The following is a 15,950-nucleotide window of genomic DNA, read 5'->3' as shown; positions in this document are numbered from 1 at the left end:
GAATTCCAACTCCTGATCCTATTGTTACCTGAGAGATAAGCTGCCAGAGCTGTCTGGCTGTGGCTTACCTCCCTAAACACACAAACAATCATGTGTATGAGGCAGCCATGGGAGCAGCTGTCGGATATACAATAGTTCGTCCAACAGTTGTTGAATGGGTGTGGGCAGCTTAAAAATGTCCCCCCCCCCCCAATAGGTCTGTCAGGGAAATATTTCTTACGTACAGCACCAATCAGGCCCACCCCAAATGCCCCGCTGCCGGCGGTAAAGAAGAGACACCACACGGAGGTCTGGTATAGTTTCCTCACACGGGGACATGGCTGCGCTCCTTTATTACAGATTACATGAGATCTTATACCCTTTGCTCTTATCACTAGCAATGGGTGATGGGCTCATTGGCTGAAATTCACAGTATAACCATATATGGGAAGTCCGGATTTCCGGCCTGAGACAGTGAAAACAGTCGTTATCTTGATACTGGCGCCTCCGGGAAAACAGCCAAGCACGCGTCCTTCGTGTCTGGTTCGGTATCATCTCTGAATTTCTAGAAACATCTCTCTCAGCCTTGCAAAGCCTTGGAATATCTGATGTTAAGGCGACAGATTAAGTTTTTTCTTATTTGGAATTGAATAGAACTTGCATATAGGTATAAAGCATAAAAAACATATGGCAATATATACATATACCCTCACAGGTCACCTAGCCAATTAAAACTAGGAAATGTGACATCAGCCAATGTTATTTCTACCTAAAACTGGGACTGGGAGCCAACCAAAGACACTGTCATATATCAGGGTATGTCCACATTCTGGTTGAATTTCTGTCCAGGGCTTCCATTCTGGGTTACATACCAAATCCTAAAAACTGGATTGGAATGGAACCTCTGGACGGAAGCTACGTCTGCCATTCTACAAGCAAGTCCCCTTTTCAGCAGGTCTCCATTTCAGCATGTCTCCATTTCAGTCGGTCTCCCTTCGTTCCTGGCATTCTGTGTCAGCAAGAATAACATGGTGGACCATGAGCATTCAACATGAGAATGCCGATGCGTTACATCACGAGTGAATATAGGCAATAAGTTTTGCGCCATTAGAGAAGAAACTAATGACACCATCCTAGACTACAACAGCAGCGGTGACTGCAGGACTAAAGTATGTCCATTTCTTTCTGATACATCAATGTTAACTCTGTATAGTGAAGCACATATGTAATCATGAGCAAAACCTACAATGAAGCAGTGAGAATACTCAGTCCCTTTACACGTCACACAAGGCAAAAAGAAGCTAATATGAAGGTCTGAAGTTTCCTTCCTTTAGCAGGAACCAAGGGCAGGACTGCAGGCATTGACATATGACCACTAATTTCAAGGGGGTCCTGTAAATGTTTTATCTTTATGGTAGTGCTTATTAACCTACAGCAAGCACACCGTGAGGATCAGGGGATACGGCTGGAATAAAGAAGAAAATAAAATCTAAAGGCCCATTTAGACGCAACGATTATCGCTCAAAAGCCATCTTTTGAGTGATAATCGTGTCTAAATGTGCCCATCTTTCAGTCTTCTGCTGAACGACGGTTCTCAGTTCGGCATGAAATCCGTCGCTCAGCAGAACACTTGATAAGTAGGACCGCACGCTGTGTTCTGCCCAGGGACCGCTGATAACATTGTCTTAGCTGTTCTCAGCTGTCAGCCCCGCTGGCAGAACAAAAGGAATTTATTCAGAGAATGGTGGACGGTCCTCTGAATGAATACAGCTCCCAGGGGCTCACAAGCTACTAATTGGTACTAATAGGCATTAGTACCAGTTAGTAGATTACGCAAAATGATCGCTCAAAAGCCTTCTTTTGAGCGATCATCTATGTGTCTAAACGCACCTTAAGATTGAACTGGTTGCTTGTGGCGTGGTCCAATTTCCGGTCGCCAGGTAAGAGGTCCATGTGAGGAGCACAGCTCTTTAGATACTGGATAAGAGACCCAACAAGGGAGAGGCAGATAAGAAAGGTACAGATGTCTAGCCCTGTCACCTGAAGTCGGTGTACGCAACTACAGCGGTCTCTCTGCTTATAGTATTCGCGCTCTCGCGCAGCCTGTTTTTTACCGCGATTAACTAATCTCAGTACATCGTCTCCATTGATTTCAATGGGGGTTCGCAGACGTGTGCGCCACGATTTTCGTTCACGTTTGGTGAACGCATGTATGAGAGCAGCCTTAAGCCTTCCCCAACATACAACGCAGGTGTCTGTGTACAGAGCGGGCTCGAGAGCTGAGCTTGCCATGTACACGATGGGTATCAGCCATCTTTGCCATTCCACACCAACCATGTCTATTAATCCTTTTAATGCTGTTGTCAATTTTGACAGCAGCATTTCATTTTCCAAATCGGTGTTCGGGGGTCCTGAATGCTATCCCCCCACTCCCACCCCCACCCACCCGGAAATGATCACGAGGAGACATCCAGGCGTCATGGCAGCCTGTGGCTTGTCCTAATAGATCAGTATAATGCAGTACTTTGGAGGTTCTGTAGGTCCCTGTGGGGACTATAAAAAAGGTTTTTAATTATTATAAAAATAAACCAAATATTCAAAGTTTAGATTTTTTTTACCCACTGTAAAATCTTTTTCTCAGTTGTTCATTGAAGGACACGGTGAAGACTTTGGGTATAGCTCCTACCACTAGGAGGCAGACATTAAGCAAAGGAAGAGTTGACTCCTACCAGCCATACCCCTCCTGTAGCCATTTGTTTAAATCAGTTTGTACACAAGCAGTAGCAAAGAAAAAGCCCTCTGAGTATATAACTCGAAATAACACACAACTAAACAAAGAAGTGAAGGGGGAGCTCAGAACAGAGCAATAATGGTGCTCATTGAACATCGAGAAATGGATTTTACTGTAACATAAACATACAGTTTTCTTGGCTGGGTCATTGGGGGACACAACGAAGATCTTTGGACAAAAGCAGTCCCTATGGATGGGCCAAAAGTACTTCAGTTGTGATCAGGGTACTATCGTCAGCATAATCCTGCGACCAAGAGCAGCGTCAGAGGATGGAAAAGTATGCACACTGTAAAAACTCCGTAAAGAAGTGAAGTGAAGACCAGGTCGAAGCCTTGCAGACCTGGAGAGCTAAGGTGTTATGGGCATCGCCCAGGGCGCAACTACCGTGAGCATGGAGTGAGCCGTCACCTAAATGGGCAGAGTCCTGCCCTTGGCACGGTAGTCCTCTGTAATCTGTCACCTGATCAATCAAATGTTGGTGGACTTGGAGGTGACCAGACCTCAAAGAGGGCCATCAGGGATGAGGAACAGTGAATCCGTACAGCAGAAAGATCCTGTGGATGCAGGATAGATTCGCAGTGAGCGGACAATGTCAAGCTTGTGCATAAGACGTTCCCTGGGGTATGAAGGCTCCGGACATTGGGAGGGCAGAATGATGACCTTGTTCAGGTGGAAGGACAAGACCACCATGGGAAGAAAGAATTAAACTGGACAAAGGACCGCCCTCTCCCGATGAAGCACCAAAAAAGGGAATCTACCAGGAAGACAACCTTCCAAAAAAGCAGACAGAGGGAAATGTCACACATTGGCTCGAAGGGAGATAATTGTAAAGAGTCTAAGACCAGATTGAAGTCCCAAGGTGCTGACCAAAGATAAGAAGAGGCCACTCCCTGAAGGAAAGTACACACCGTGGACTTGGAAGTCAGGGGGCATTGGAAAAGGATTGATAGCATGGAGGCTTTACAATTTAATGAGCTGAGGCTCTGTTCCATATCCATGCCTGATTGGAGGAAAGAAAGGATTCTGGGAGCCTAAAAATGCATGGGTTGTAGATGATGCTGTTTGCTATACCTGAAGATCTTCCACTCCTTATGGTAGATGCGAGAGGAAGAAGGTTTCCTGCCACCAAGCATGGGCCAAACAATGGGGTCCGCGAATCCCTGTGCCTTCAAGACTGCATATTCAACAGGCACGCCATCAAACGTAGCATATGCAAGTGTGAGTGAAGAGCATGTCGACCACGAGACCGGCGTACTAAAGAGGAGATGGCTAGCCTGGCGCTATAAGGATCATGGGAACGCCTTCTGTTTTGGCTTTGTTGAGGAACCATGGGACCAAGGCGTTGGTGGAAAGATGTATAGAAATGCGCATTCCCCACAAAGTAAAACGAGAATGAAAAAGTGATATCACTGCGTCCATAAAAGTCCTAATTTTTAAAATATCACATTAATAATCCCACTGGGTGAATGCTGTCAGACGAAATATATGCAATGCCAGAATTGCAGTTGTTTTTTTTTTTGTTTCCTTGTCCCTAAGAAAAAACGTAATAAAAAGTGATCAAAAAGTCATATGTGCACCAAATTGGTGTCAAAAACTACAGGTCACCCAGCAAATAAGCAAGCCCTCACACAACCCCAAAATATGGCAACAGAAAGCTAATTTTTTAAGGGTATTTAGTTTTTTAAGCAGTAAACCCCATTAGAAAAAACTATTTCTATACCATTCGTCAAAAAAATAAATCAGGCACATAGGAGTTGTTGCTTTGCTGCAAAACTCGGCATGCACTTACATCTCAGGCCAGTCTCACACAACCAGATTTCAACTCGCGTGGACGATACGTGGTAATCTGCACCTACTGAAAAGATAGAAGTTTTGCATGTCCACTCACATGAGAGAATGGTAAGTGTGATTTCCGCTGAGGGATTTAAAATCGCAGCATGCTGTATTTTTCTGCAGAATCTGTGAGGAAAAACAAATATTTTTGAAAAATATTTACTGCGCATGACGGACGGCAAGCTGGGGTAAGAGCCAGATTCTGCTGCGGGCTCCCATATTCAGTATCCGTCTTGGTCATGTGTAGCCAGCCTCAGGCAAATATGCAAATGATTGGAGTTGTGGTGATTAGATGAAGGGTCTTGCCACCTAAGGCCCTAAAAGTGGCTCCCCCTATGGCCTATAAAGGCTCTCGGAGGCTCCTTGTGTGTAGTGACCTCTTCTTCCGCTTGTAGAGCTTGCTGACCACTAGACGCCTCTACCCCGTTACCAGAGTCTGAGAGGGGCACGTTATTGGGATGTAAGAAGCTAGATGGTCGTATAGATGAATTGTCCCCCACCGGGCCATTATGACCAGACTGTTAGGAGGTGTTGGGACCAGTGGATGTGTGAGGGCACACAAGGTGACCGGGCTCAGGACGCCCCCTTCAGAACAACAGTAGAGGGGAGCATCTGGCCACACTGTTAGGAGGTGTTGGGACCAGTGGATGTGTGAGGGCACACAAGGTGACCGGGCTCAGGACGCCCCCTACAGACCACCAGTAGAGAGGAGCGTCTGGCCAGACTGTTAGGAGGTGTTGGGACCAGTGGATATGTGAGAGCACACAAGGTGACGGGGCTCAGGACGCCCCCTACAGACCACCAGTAGAGAGGAGCGTCTGGCCAGACTGTTAGGATGTGTTGGGACCAGTGGATATATGAGGGCACACAAGGTGACCGGGCTCAGGATGCCCCCTATAGAGCACCACTGGGCATTGGCTGTGTTCATGTCTGGAGACCTAGGGATAAGCGCCTCAATCCTGCCTTTGCTGTGGAGCGGCACACTGCCCCCTCCTGGTCTGATGGTCTGGGGGGCCATCGCATACGACAGTCGGTCCCCCCTAGTAGTGGTACGAGGGACAATTACAGCTCAGCGATATGTTGAGGACATCCTGCAGCCACATGTTCCTCTAATGGCGTCTTCCAAGAGGCTTCCAGCAGGATAATGCTCGGCCGCACACAAAGGGGTCACAGGAAGCCCCCACAACATTGTCACACTTTCGTAGCTGCCCAATCACCAGATTTATCAGCAATAGAACATGCATGGGACCATCTGGGATGCCAACTTTGACAGCCTATAAAGCAATCTAGAAGCTCAGTTTCAGCAAATGTGGACTGATATGTTGTAGGACACCATACGGAACCTGTATCACAACTTGTATCCAAGCTAGAGGCGGTACAACAGGGTACTGCAGCTCCATTCAAGTGTTCAGTTTGGGGCAAAATAATGATCCTTTAGCTCTGATGTTGTAATCACCTCCATATATCAATGTTATGATCACACATATAAAGTTCACTTTCATGGTACCGCTCATGTGAATACTAGGAAATAACAATACTTCTCTGTTCGTATTGGATAATTACAATGATAGCACTTTAATAGAGTCTATCAGAACAGCAAAAAAGAGCTAAACACTCATAGATAACAAAATATTCTCCACAACCAGAGAAATCTTGCTATAAACAGCTATCCTGCGAACGAATGTGCGATCGCTTACCAGTATTCTCTCCTCCCCACTGCCTCCCTTACGTGCCGCTGACTGGTGATGAGCGCCAGCGGGAACTTCTCCTGCTTCCCCGCCTCCCATCAATCGGATCTTTCCCTTCCTCCTGCCAAACTAGCGCCGCTGTGACACAGAGCTCCACTGTTTCAGACCTCTTCTGCTCCATCGCCTGGCACTCTTCCCGGGTGAGTTCAAAATATTTTTCCCTATTTGTCCCCTCTAATACAGGGGTACGTTTTATCATCCAGTGCGTCCTATAAAGCGAAAAATACGGTAATTACAAGTGTCCTGGTGAACTCTGTCAGCAGGCCTGCTTAGTCCATGAAGACTCACTATTAGTGCATGCACTATTCGGCTTTTCATGAGGCTGGCCTCACTTACGATCTGATGCTGACAAACTCCTCCATGTTTCCTAGTGAATCTGGATCCGTGAGTTCTGTATGTAGCTTCAAACGCTCTCTCTCTCTCGTCGAATGTCACCCGTCAATTGGCAACTCCTCTGCAGCTTTGGCATGCTCTGGGCAAAACCAAGCATTTTTAACTGGGAAATGAGCATTGCCAGCGTCCCTATAGCAGCTTCTGCTGCTCAACCTGCCATACTCCAGTTGCTCTGCAGGCCTCAACACCTCTGTTTGCACTGCATTTACTGCCCCATCTGCTATGGCGCAGCAAAGAATTAAATTTTATTGGCCAGGCAGCAGCCAATCAGTGACTGTCCTTCTGGGCATGCTCAGTTTTACTCACAAGGCAATTTGTCACACAATTGTTACACGTTTTGTTACATATCTGCCTGTCACATTAGTAACCCATTACATCTTAAGGCAGGGTTTCTAAAACATTTTCAATCTTGGGGCACCCCTGGGAAAAAACGCTACAGTGGGGCACCGCTATCTGAAGAGGGGGTGTGGTCAGGGGCGTTTTTAAGGGTGTGGCTTATTACAACATATGATTTTATCCCCAATATTCCTGGCAACCAGCAGCCTCTAGTAAGCACAGAGCCGCTTGCCACTTCCTCATCACCTGACCAGCAGTGCTGTGCTCACCAGAAGTCGCCAAGTGCCCAGTGAAGGAGGCGCCGAGAGTGCAAAGACTTCAGAGGTGAGAGGAAGCATGGTATTGTCAGGACCCGAACTCAGGACCTCTTGCACTACAGCCAGAAGTTCTCTCCGCTGAGCCCTGCTCCTAATTAAGCCCGCTAAATAAACCTGTCCCTGTCTCTTCATGCATTGCGTAATTCTGCTCCACAGCATTGACTGATCAAGCTCTACTTCCGCCTGCTTCTCTGCTATTGTGACAAGACCTCCTGATACCGACTCCTGCCTTTCCATCTGACTACGTTACCCGCCTCATCCATTGTACTGCAAACTGAGATTTCCGTTGCTGACCCCTGGCTTTCCATCTGGCTATGTTACCCGCCTGTAGCCGTACTCTCTCCTCTTAGTCCAATTATCCAGAATGTCTGCTCTGTCACCTCCATAAGACACCGGTTACGTAACTTCAATGCTTCACTATAGGGGGGAAAAAAAAGTTTCCAGCGACTTGTGATAAAGGACCATCTCAGACTTCCTGCAATTGAGGCAATAATTCCCCCAGAAACACTGACGCTGCACAATGCACACAGTAACCCAAAATGTCAAGTCGCCATGAAGCGCCCTCTATGTAAAGCAGACAACAATCATGTAATATAAAAGAGGCTTTATTAAAGTGTAACAGCAGTTAGTGATTGTTAGTAACGAGTTTCACCGTTCCTTCATTCCTCGTGTGGATCCGTAATATCATAGTCGGCCTCGCAGGAAGACGCACTTATAACGTTAATCACTACAGGTTATTGCCATATGTATTATACGCTATATACACAGTATATAGCATGTGGTCCAATATCATCAGTGTCAGGTGTCGCTCAGCTGGCTGACGTCTGTGAAACGCGTCCCCTCCAATATATCATGGACATCCTTCATGGAAGTAGCTTGTCGAATTTTCTCAAGGCTGACCTGTTGTGGAATCAGAGTTTGCAGAAGTGAGATAAGAACTAAAATTCAACAAACCAACCACATACTTCTGGCTCCCTATGACAACACTTCCTGGCATGTTCTCTGGTTAGTGCAGTGTTATCACAGAGACATTGTGTGCATTCAAATCCCCCCAACGTCAACTTTTGCGAGTCTTCTGTGTATGTTTGTGTACAATCGTGGGGTCGATGATTTGGATACACATGTTGCCCCTATAACAACAGTGAACTGCCAGAGAACCAGAAGTGTTATCATTGGGACACAATATGAGCAGCTGAAGGCATTGAGCCTGGAACCACAAGTAGTGATAAAGCTGCGGTAATATAAGCTATGAGGTTAAAGAAATTCCATTATCAGGCAGGTATTTACTTTACAGAGACAATAAAGCTGCAGATTCTCTGTGCAGAAGAATTGCTGCTCCCTGTTATCCGGCATCCAGCCTGACTGTGGTGTTCTTCAACTGGATGAGCGGACAAGTGCAGGAACCTTCCCTCCCCATGATTACTACTTTATACCACATATCTCCAGTACTGAGACCCTTCTACAGGTGACTGATGTTGCTCCTCTTATAACGCTCCACTACGGATATTACATCCCGAGACATTTACATCATATGTATGACTGATATCAGCCACTCCTCTTATAATGCTCCAGTACTGACATAACCTCCCGAGACATTTAGATCATATATGACTGATATAAGCTGCTCCTTTTATAATGCTCCAGTACTGATATAACCTCCAGAGACATTTACATCATATATATGACTGATATCAGCCGCTCCTCTTATAACGCTCCAGTACTGGTATAACCTCCAGAGACATTTACATCATATATATGACTGATATCAGCCGCTCCTCTTATAACGCTCCAGTACTGGTATAACCTCCAGAGACATTTACATCATATATATGACTGATATCAGCCGCTCCTCTTATAACGCTCCAGTACTGGTATAACCTTCAGAGACATTTATATCATATGACTGATATCAGCCGCTCTTCTTATAACGCTCCAGAACTGATATAACCTCCAGAGACATTTACATCATATATATGACTGATATCAGCTGCTCCTCTTATAACGCTCCAGTACTGATATAACCTCCAGAGACATTTACATCATATATATGACTGATATCAGCCGCTCCTCTTATAACGCTCCAGTACTGGTATAACCTTCAGAGACATTTACATCGTATATATGACTGATATCAGCCGCTCCTCTTATTACGCTCCAGTACTGATATAACCTTCAGAGACATTTATATCATATATATGACTGATATCAGCCGCTCTTCTTATAACGCTCCAGAACTGATATAACCTCCAGAGACATTTACATCATATATATGACTGATATCAGCTGCTCCTCTTATAACGCTCCAGTACTGGTATAACCTCCAGAGACATTTACATCATATATATGACTGATATCAGCCGCTCCTCTTATAACGCTCCAGTACTGGTATAACCTTCAGAGACATTTACATCGTATATATGACTGATATCAGCCGCTCCTCTTATTACGCTCCAGTACTGATATAACCTTCAGAGACATTTATATCATATATATGACTGATATCAGCCGCTCTTCTTATAACGCTCCAGAACTGATATAACCTCCAGAGACATTTACATCATATATATGACTGATATCAGCTGCTCCTCTTATAACGCTCCAGTACTGGTATAACCTCCAGAGACATTTACATCATATATATGACTGATATCAGCTGCTCCTCTTATAACGCTCCAGTACTGATATAACCTCCAGAGACATTTATATCATATACACTCTTTGTCACAAAAAAAAAAATTGTGTCCCTACAAGGAGTTGTAGTTTTGCTGCAGAACTCGACATGCAGTTCCATCTCATGCAGATACACAAATGATTAGATTTGTGGGGTGATTAGATGAACGGTCACCGGAGGCCCTTTGGTCTCACGCCGCCCACTGCCTTTGACAGCCACAGTCGCCTCCGTTTGCAGCGGTGTTATGAACGATAAAACTGGACGCTACGGAGTGAAACCAGGTCTTCTTCAGTGATGATTCCAGGTTTAGTTTAGTGTTCGTGTCTGGAGACCTCAAAGTGAGCACCCCAATCCTGCCTATTCTTTGGAGCAGCACACTGCCCCCACTGCTGGTGGGATGGTCTGGGAGGGCGATAGCATTCAGCAGTCGGTCACTCCTAGTAGTTGTATGAGGGACAATGACAGCTCAGCGATATGGAACCTGTATGCCTCCATGCCTGCCTGCATCACATCTTGTATCCAAGCTAGAGGCGGCCCACCAGGGTACTAGAGCCTCCATGCCCACCTGTATCACATCTTGTATCCAAGCTAGAGGTCGTCCAACAGGGTAGTAGAGCGTCCATGCCTGCCCGTATCACATCTTGTATCCAAGCTAGAGGCAGTCCACCAGGGTAATAGACACACCATGCCTGCCTGTATCACATCTTGTATCCAAGCTAGAGGCGGTACAACGGGGTACTAGAGCCTCCATGACTGCCTGTATCACATCTTGTATCCAAGCTAGAGGCGGCCCACCATGGTAATAGACACGCCATGCCTGTCTGTATCACATCTTGTATCCAAGCTAGAGGCGGCCCACCATGGTAATAGACACGCCATGCCTGCCTGTATCACATCTTGTATCCAAGCTAGAGGCCGTCCAACAGGGTACTAGAGCCTCCATGCCTGCCTGTATTACATCTGGTATCCAAGCTAGAGGCCGTCCAACAGGGTACTAGAGTCTCCATTCCCACCCGCATCACATCTTGTATCCAAGCTAGAGGCGGTCCAGGAGGGTACTAGAGCCTCCATGCCCACCTGTATCACATCTTGTATCCAAGCTAGAGGCGGTACAACAGGGTACTAGAGCCTCCATGCCCACCTGTATCACATCTTGTATCCAAGCTAGAGGCGGTACAACAGGGTCGTAGAGCCTCCATGCCCGCCTGTATCACATCTTGTATCCAAGCTAGAGGCGGTACAACAGGGTCGTAGAGCCTCCATGCCCACCCGTATCACATCTTGTATCCAAGCTAGAGGCGGTACAACAGGGTCCTAGAGCCTCCCTACAACGGGTCAGTTTTCCACAATAAATGATCCTTTTGCTCTGATATTGTAATCACTTATTTATATCAACATTTCATCCATCCGACAACTTCTAGGGTGATGGATGATAACATCATATACATGACTGATATCAGCCTCTCTTCTTATAACACTCCAGCACTGATATAAGGTGAAATTAAATTATGTGTAGCGGCCCTTTATCATACCACTAGCTCATATAGCCGGCCTCGCCTGAGTTAATTTGATACAGGTGTTTATGTGTAGTTCACACGGAAAATATCATGAAGTCAAGGTTACTTTAAAGGGAACCGAGAAATAAACTCTGTATACACATAGAGGAGCGTTTGATTCTCCTCAGGCTGCATGTACTAATGTCCTTCTCCCTCTCCTCCATTAGGACCTAAAGAATGCTTGCGCCAAAATTTACACTTGCACAACACTGGGAATTTACATTACATAGGGGTGCACTTATTTTTGCGATTAGCATTGAATAATTGAGTTGTGATCACTTTACTTTCCCTAATTTTCCAGATTTCATGTTTGTACGACATTGGGAAGTTAGAGAATTCGTGGCGAGTCAGTCAGTCAATCAGTTATATATATATATATATATACACACACACACACACACACACACACACACACACACGTGTGTGTATATATGTGCTCACATATCTGACACTTGCATTAGATTACCTGCAGCTTTTGTGATAACCGGACAAAGTCCCTCTGCACCTCCTCGCTGGTTTTCAGCTCGGTCTGCAGCCTTGAGATCTTGTTCCTTTCATCGTTCAGAGTGAGTTGGAGAGACGCCTAGAGACAAAGATAAGACGTGTGAAAACATCCGCTGCACTCCTTTGCTCACACCTAGCAACATGGAATAAAACAATCTGTTCAGCAGTGTCTGGGTGTTGTCTGTCTCCGGGGTATCTGGGCGCCAACTCTTGTAATGGAGGCCATACTGTCATCCAGCTATCCAGAAGCAACAGACGGCTGAATAAGGATTTTACTAATGTTGTGGAAGAGGACAACTCAGAGGCTCAGAACTAAACTTCTTCACACCTTCTCCTCGTTCTCCTTCTGCAGCATCTTCTCCTGCTCCCCGAGAGACTCCCAGAGCTTCTGGACCTGACCCTCCGACTCCTGCAGCTGGATCTCAGCCTGTAGGAAGCAAAGGAAAGAGAGGAAGAGAAACAGAAGTGCAATCAAACTTTGGTCAATCTTTCAAGACTTCTAAACTCCTCCATGGAATTTAACTGAATCTCTAAAGAAGCGGAGCTGCAGTGTAAAGCATGGGGAAGAAGCTGCCTGAATCTTTAGGGCTGTATTCACACACATAGGTTCTTATAGTCAAAAATCAGGTGAGGATCATAAAAGGAGAGGAAAAATAAAGGGCCGATACAACGTTTGTTGGAGCCACTCCTGCTTTTGACTTCAAAAATGGCATAAAAAAACTTGAATAAAAACTGCACATGTGAACGCCCCCTACTGAGACAGGGCTGCAATCAGACAAGGCAGCCAGACTGCAGTTACTTTTCAGAGCTTTGTATTATCACAAAACAAATGCATAAGCTGCTGACCTAAACAAGTAGAGCTGTAATGTAAAGGCCCATTTACACGCAAAGGTAATCTTTAAAGCAATTGAAAGATTGATAGTTTTAGTGATTGTTTTGCATTAATTTCTATTAACACTTTATCATCCTCATCTGCATGTAAAAGGGCCCCCGAGAGCTGTTTGCAGAGCCCAGGATGTGGGCGGGGCTCTGCACACAGCTGTATTGTTCTCGTTGGGGCTGCTGGCAGAATACAATGTAATCTCCGACTCCCGCTGAGAACAGAGCATGCAGTCTGTTGAGAGATACTTTTTCTCTCTGTGGTTAAACAATGGATTTTAAGCTCACCATAAGGGCTCCTGCACACTTGCGTTTTTCTTGCGTGTTTTTTTCACGCAAATGTCCATGGGACTTTCTAATGTTAAAAATGCATCACACGTTTGTGTTTTGCGTTTTTTGTGCGATGTGTTTTTAACATCAGAAAGCCCTACTGAAATCCGCATGAAAAAAAAAACACAGCGATATCGCGTGAAAAAAACGTGCAACAAAAACGCAAGTATGCGGGAGCCCTAAAATCATCTTCAGGGCAAAAGTGCATGATGGCCACGTTTACACACAATGATTATCGCTCATTTGCGGTCGTTTGAACGAATTTTGAGCAATAATTGTTCTGTGTAAATGGGCCTCTAGGCCGGGTTCCCACAGGGCAGAAATCTCGCGGAATGTCCGCAGCAGGACCGCAGGAAGATTCCACAACATTTCCGCTGCAGAAAGGCAGCTTTAAAATCGGTGCGGCTTGAAGCGGCTTGTCCGCCAGTATTCCGCCGCAGAAAGCTCTCCCTGTAGAGTTTGGGAGAACCCGCAGCGGAAACGGTGACAGAATTGGCATGCGGCGGCTTTGAATTCCATGCAGCATGTCAGTTTCAGAGCCGAATGCCCGCAGCGTGTGGATGAGATTTTTGCAGATCTCATGCACTTTGCTGCTTAGTCTCAGGCTTAAGATTGCCGACGGAATTTCCATGCCTAAAGGTCCATACGGAAATTCCGCCCCGTGTGAACCCAGCCTGAAACAAGTAGAGTGAGAAATCAAAATACGTCTGCAACTGCTCATTATGTGATGTCCCTGGTCATAGTGGCCTCATACATCATATGACCAGTACATGAGACACCATCCCCGTGGGATCTTATCTCACCTGCTTCCTGTCCTGCTGTATCCTGTCCATCTCCGTCTTCAGGCTGGAGAGAGTGGCTGCAGAATCACATATACACAATGAGTGACATCCCACCAAATATCGCCCCAGCCCCGCCCCCCAAACACCGCACCTACCTTCCATGATCTCTGTAATGTGACCGCCACGATGACCAGAGGAGGAGAAGGGAAGCACAACATTAATTCACAAGTCACTGCACTACCGTGTGTAGTCATCTATCACATGCAGCCCCCGGGACTTTCTGTACCTGCATCCGTCCCCCCTCACGCGGCTCGTTTCACACCCCGACAATCTCTACAATCGTTCCCTACTGTCAAGGTCCAAAACAAGTCTGTGCAGGATGGAGAGGCAGTCTGCTGTACAGCAGACGGGATTCACAGTCACCCCTGTAGTAGCTATGTGCATGAAGGTACCCATAAAACCCGAACTCAGACCCACTATAGAATACTTGGACAGGAAAGGGACCCCCACCCTACAGATTTAACTCATTCACCCCTCTCCTCTGTGTGAGCCTCCATGGTCCTCCTCAGCTGCTCCTCCAGATCCTGCTTGGCCAGTTGTTCAGTTTTCAGCTCTTCTTGCAGAGAGACGATCTCGATACACAGGCGCTCCTGACGATGCTGCGCCGCCCGCTGGGAAACATAGTCAGGTGTTAGAGATATCCGGGAAGCTTCCTGCACGGCGAAGTACTGACCCCCCGCATATAGTAGACATTAGTCGTCAGCTGGGCGGCCCAGCTGTGCATGGGGGCCCGACCAACTGCCCCACGGTAGGTGGTGCTGGGAAGGAAGGATTGGGAGCGGTTGCATTTCAGGCCCCAATTAGTTTGTCCGCCTACATAAGTGCTGTCTGTCAGAAATCAGTGTAACGAGCGTTCCTGGGGACGGGGGGAGTCAGCGCGACGAGCGTTCCCGGGACGGGGGGGGGGGGAGTCAGCGCGACGAGCGTTCCCCGGGACGGGGGGGGGAGTCAGCGCGACGAGCGTTCCCCGGGACGGGGGGGAGTCAGGCGCGATCGGAGCGTTCCCCGGGACAGGTGGGGGGGAGTCAGCGCGACGAGCGTTCCCCGGGACGGGGGGGGGGAGTCAGCGCGACGAGCGTTCCCCGGGACGGGGGGGGGAGTCAGCGCGACGAGCGTTTCCCCGGGACGGGGGGGGGGAGTCAGCGCGACGAGCGTTCCCCGGGACGGGGGGGGGAGTCAGCGCGAACGAGCGTTCCCCGGGACGGGGGGGGGAGTCAGCGCGGACGAGCGTTCCCCGGGACGGGGGGGGGAGTCAGCGCGACGAGCGTTCCCCGGGGCGGGGGGGGGAGTCAGCGCGACGAGCGTTCCCCGGGGACGGGGGGGGAGTCAGCGCGACGAGCGTTCCCGGGACGGGGGGGGAGTCAGCGCGACGAGCGTTCCCGGGACGGGGGGGGGAGTCAGCGCGACGAGCGTTCCCCGGGACGGGGGGGGAGTCAGCGCGACGAGCGTTCCCCGGGACGGGGGGGGGAGTCAGCGCGACGAGCGTTCCCCGGACGGGGGGGGGAGTCAGCGCGACGAGCGTTCCCCGGGACGGGGGGGGGGGAGTCAGCGCGACGAGCGTTCCCGGGACGGGGGGGGGGGAGTCAGCGCGACGAGCGTTCCCCGGGACGGGGGGGGGGAGTCAGCGCGACGAGCGTTCCCCGGAGACGGGGGGGGGAGTCAGCGCGACGAGCGTTCCCCGGGACGGGGGGGGAGTCAGCGCGACGAGCGTTCCCCGGGACGGGGGGGGAGTCAGCGCGACGAGCGTTCCCGACGAGCGTTCCCCGACCGG

The 15,950-nt window shown here is 48.1% G+C and overlaps 1 protein-coding gene across 1 annotated transcript in view; it reads right to left on the bottom strand.

Annotated features, from left to right (window-relative positions):
- Positions 1 to 7,986: 7,986 nt before the first annotated feature.
- The window catches only part of RABEP2 (rabaptin, RAB GTPase binding effector protein 2), a 14,144-nt gene continuing 6,180 nt past the window's right edge, over positions 7,987 to 15,950 (bottom strand). Inside the window, exons 6-11 of the mRNA XM_066576788.1 lie at positions 14,652 to 14,790; positions 14,275 to 14,286; positions 14,141 to 14,196; positions 12,457 to 12,555; positions 12,091 to 12,207; positions 7,987 to 8,297 (exon numbers count right to left, since the gene is read on the bottom strand). Coding sequence (XP_066432885.1) covers positions 8,196 to 8,297; positions 12,091 to 12,207; positions 12,457 to 12,555; positions 14,141 to 14,196; positions 14,275 to 14,286; positions 14,652 to 14,790 — 525 coding nt within the window. The 3' untranslated portion in view covers positions 7,987 to 8,195. The remainder of the gene's footprint in view (positions 8,298 to 12,090; positions 12,208 to 12,456; positions 12,556 to 14,140; positions 14,197 to 14,274; positions 14,287 to 14,651; positions 14,791 to 15,950) is intronic.

Source organism: Eleutherodactylus coqui, chromosome 8 (genome assembly GCF_035609145.1).
Source record: "Eleutherodactylus coqui strain aEleCoq1 chromosome 8, aEleCoq1.hap1, whole genome shotgun sequence".
In the NCBI taxonomy this organism is placed as follows: domain Eukaryota; kingdom Metazoa; phylum Chordata; class Amphibia; order Anura; family Eleutherodactylidae; genus Eleutherodactylus; species Eleutherodactylus coqui.
The sequence above is the reverse complement of the archived record's forward strand: the minus strand, read 5'-3'. Positions and strand labels throughout refer to the sequence as shown.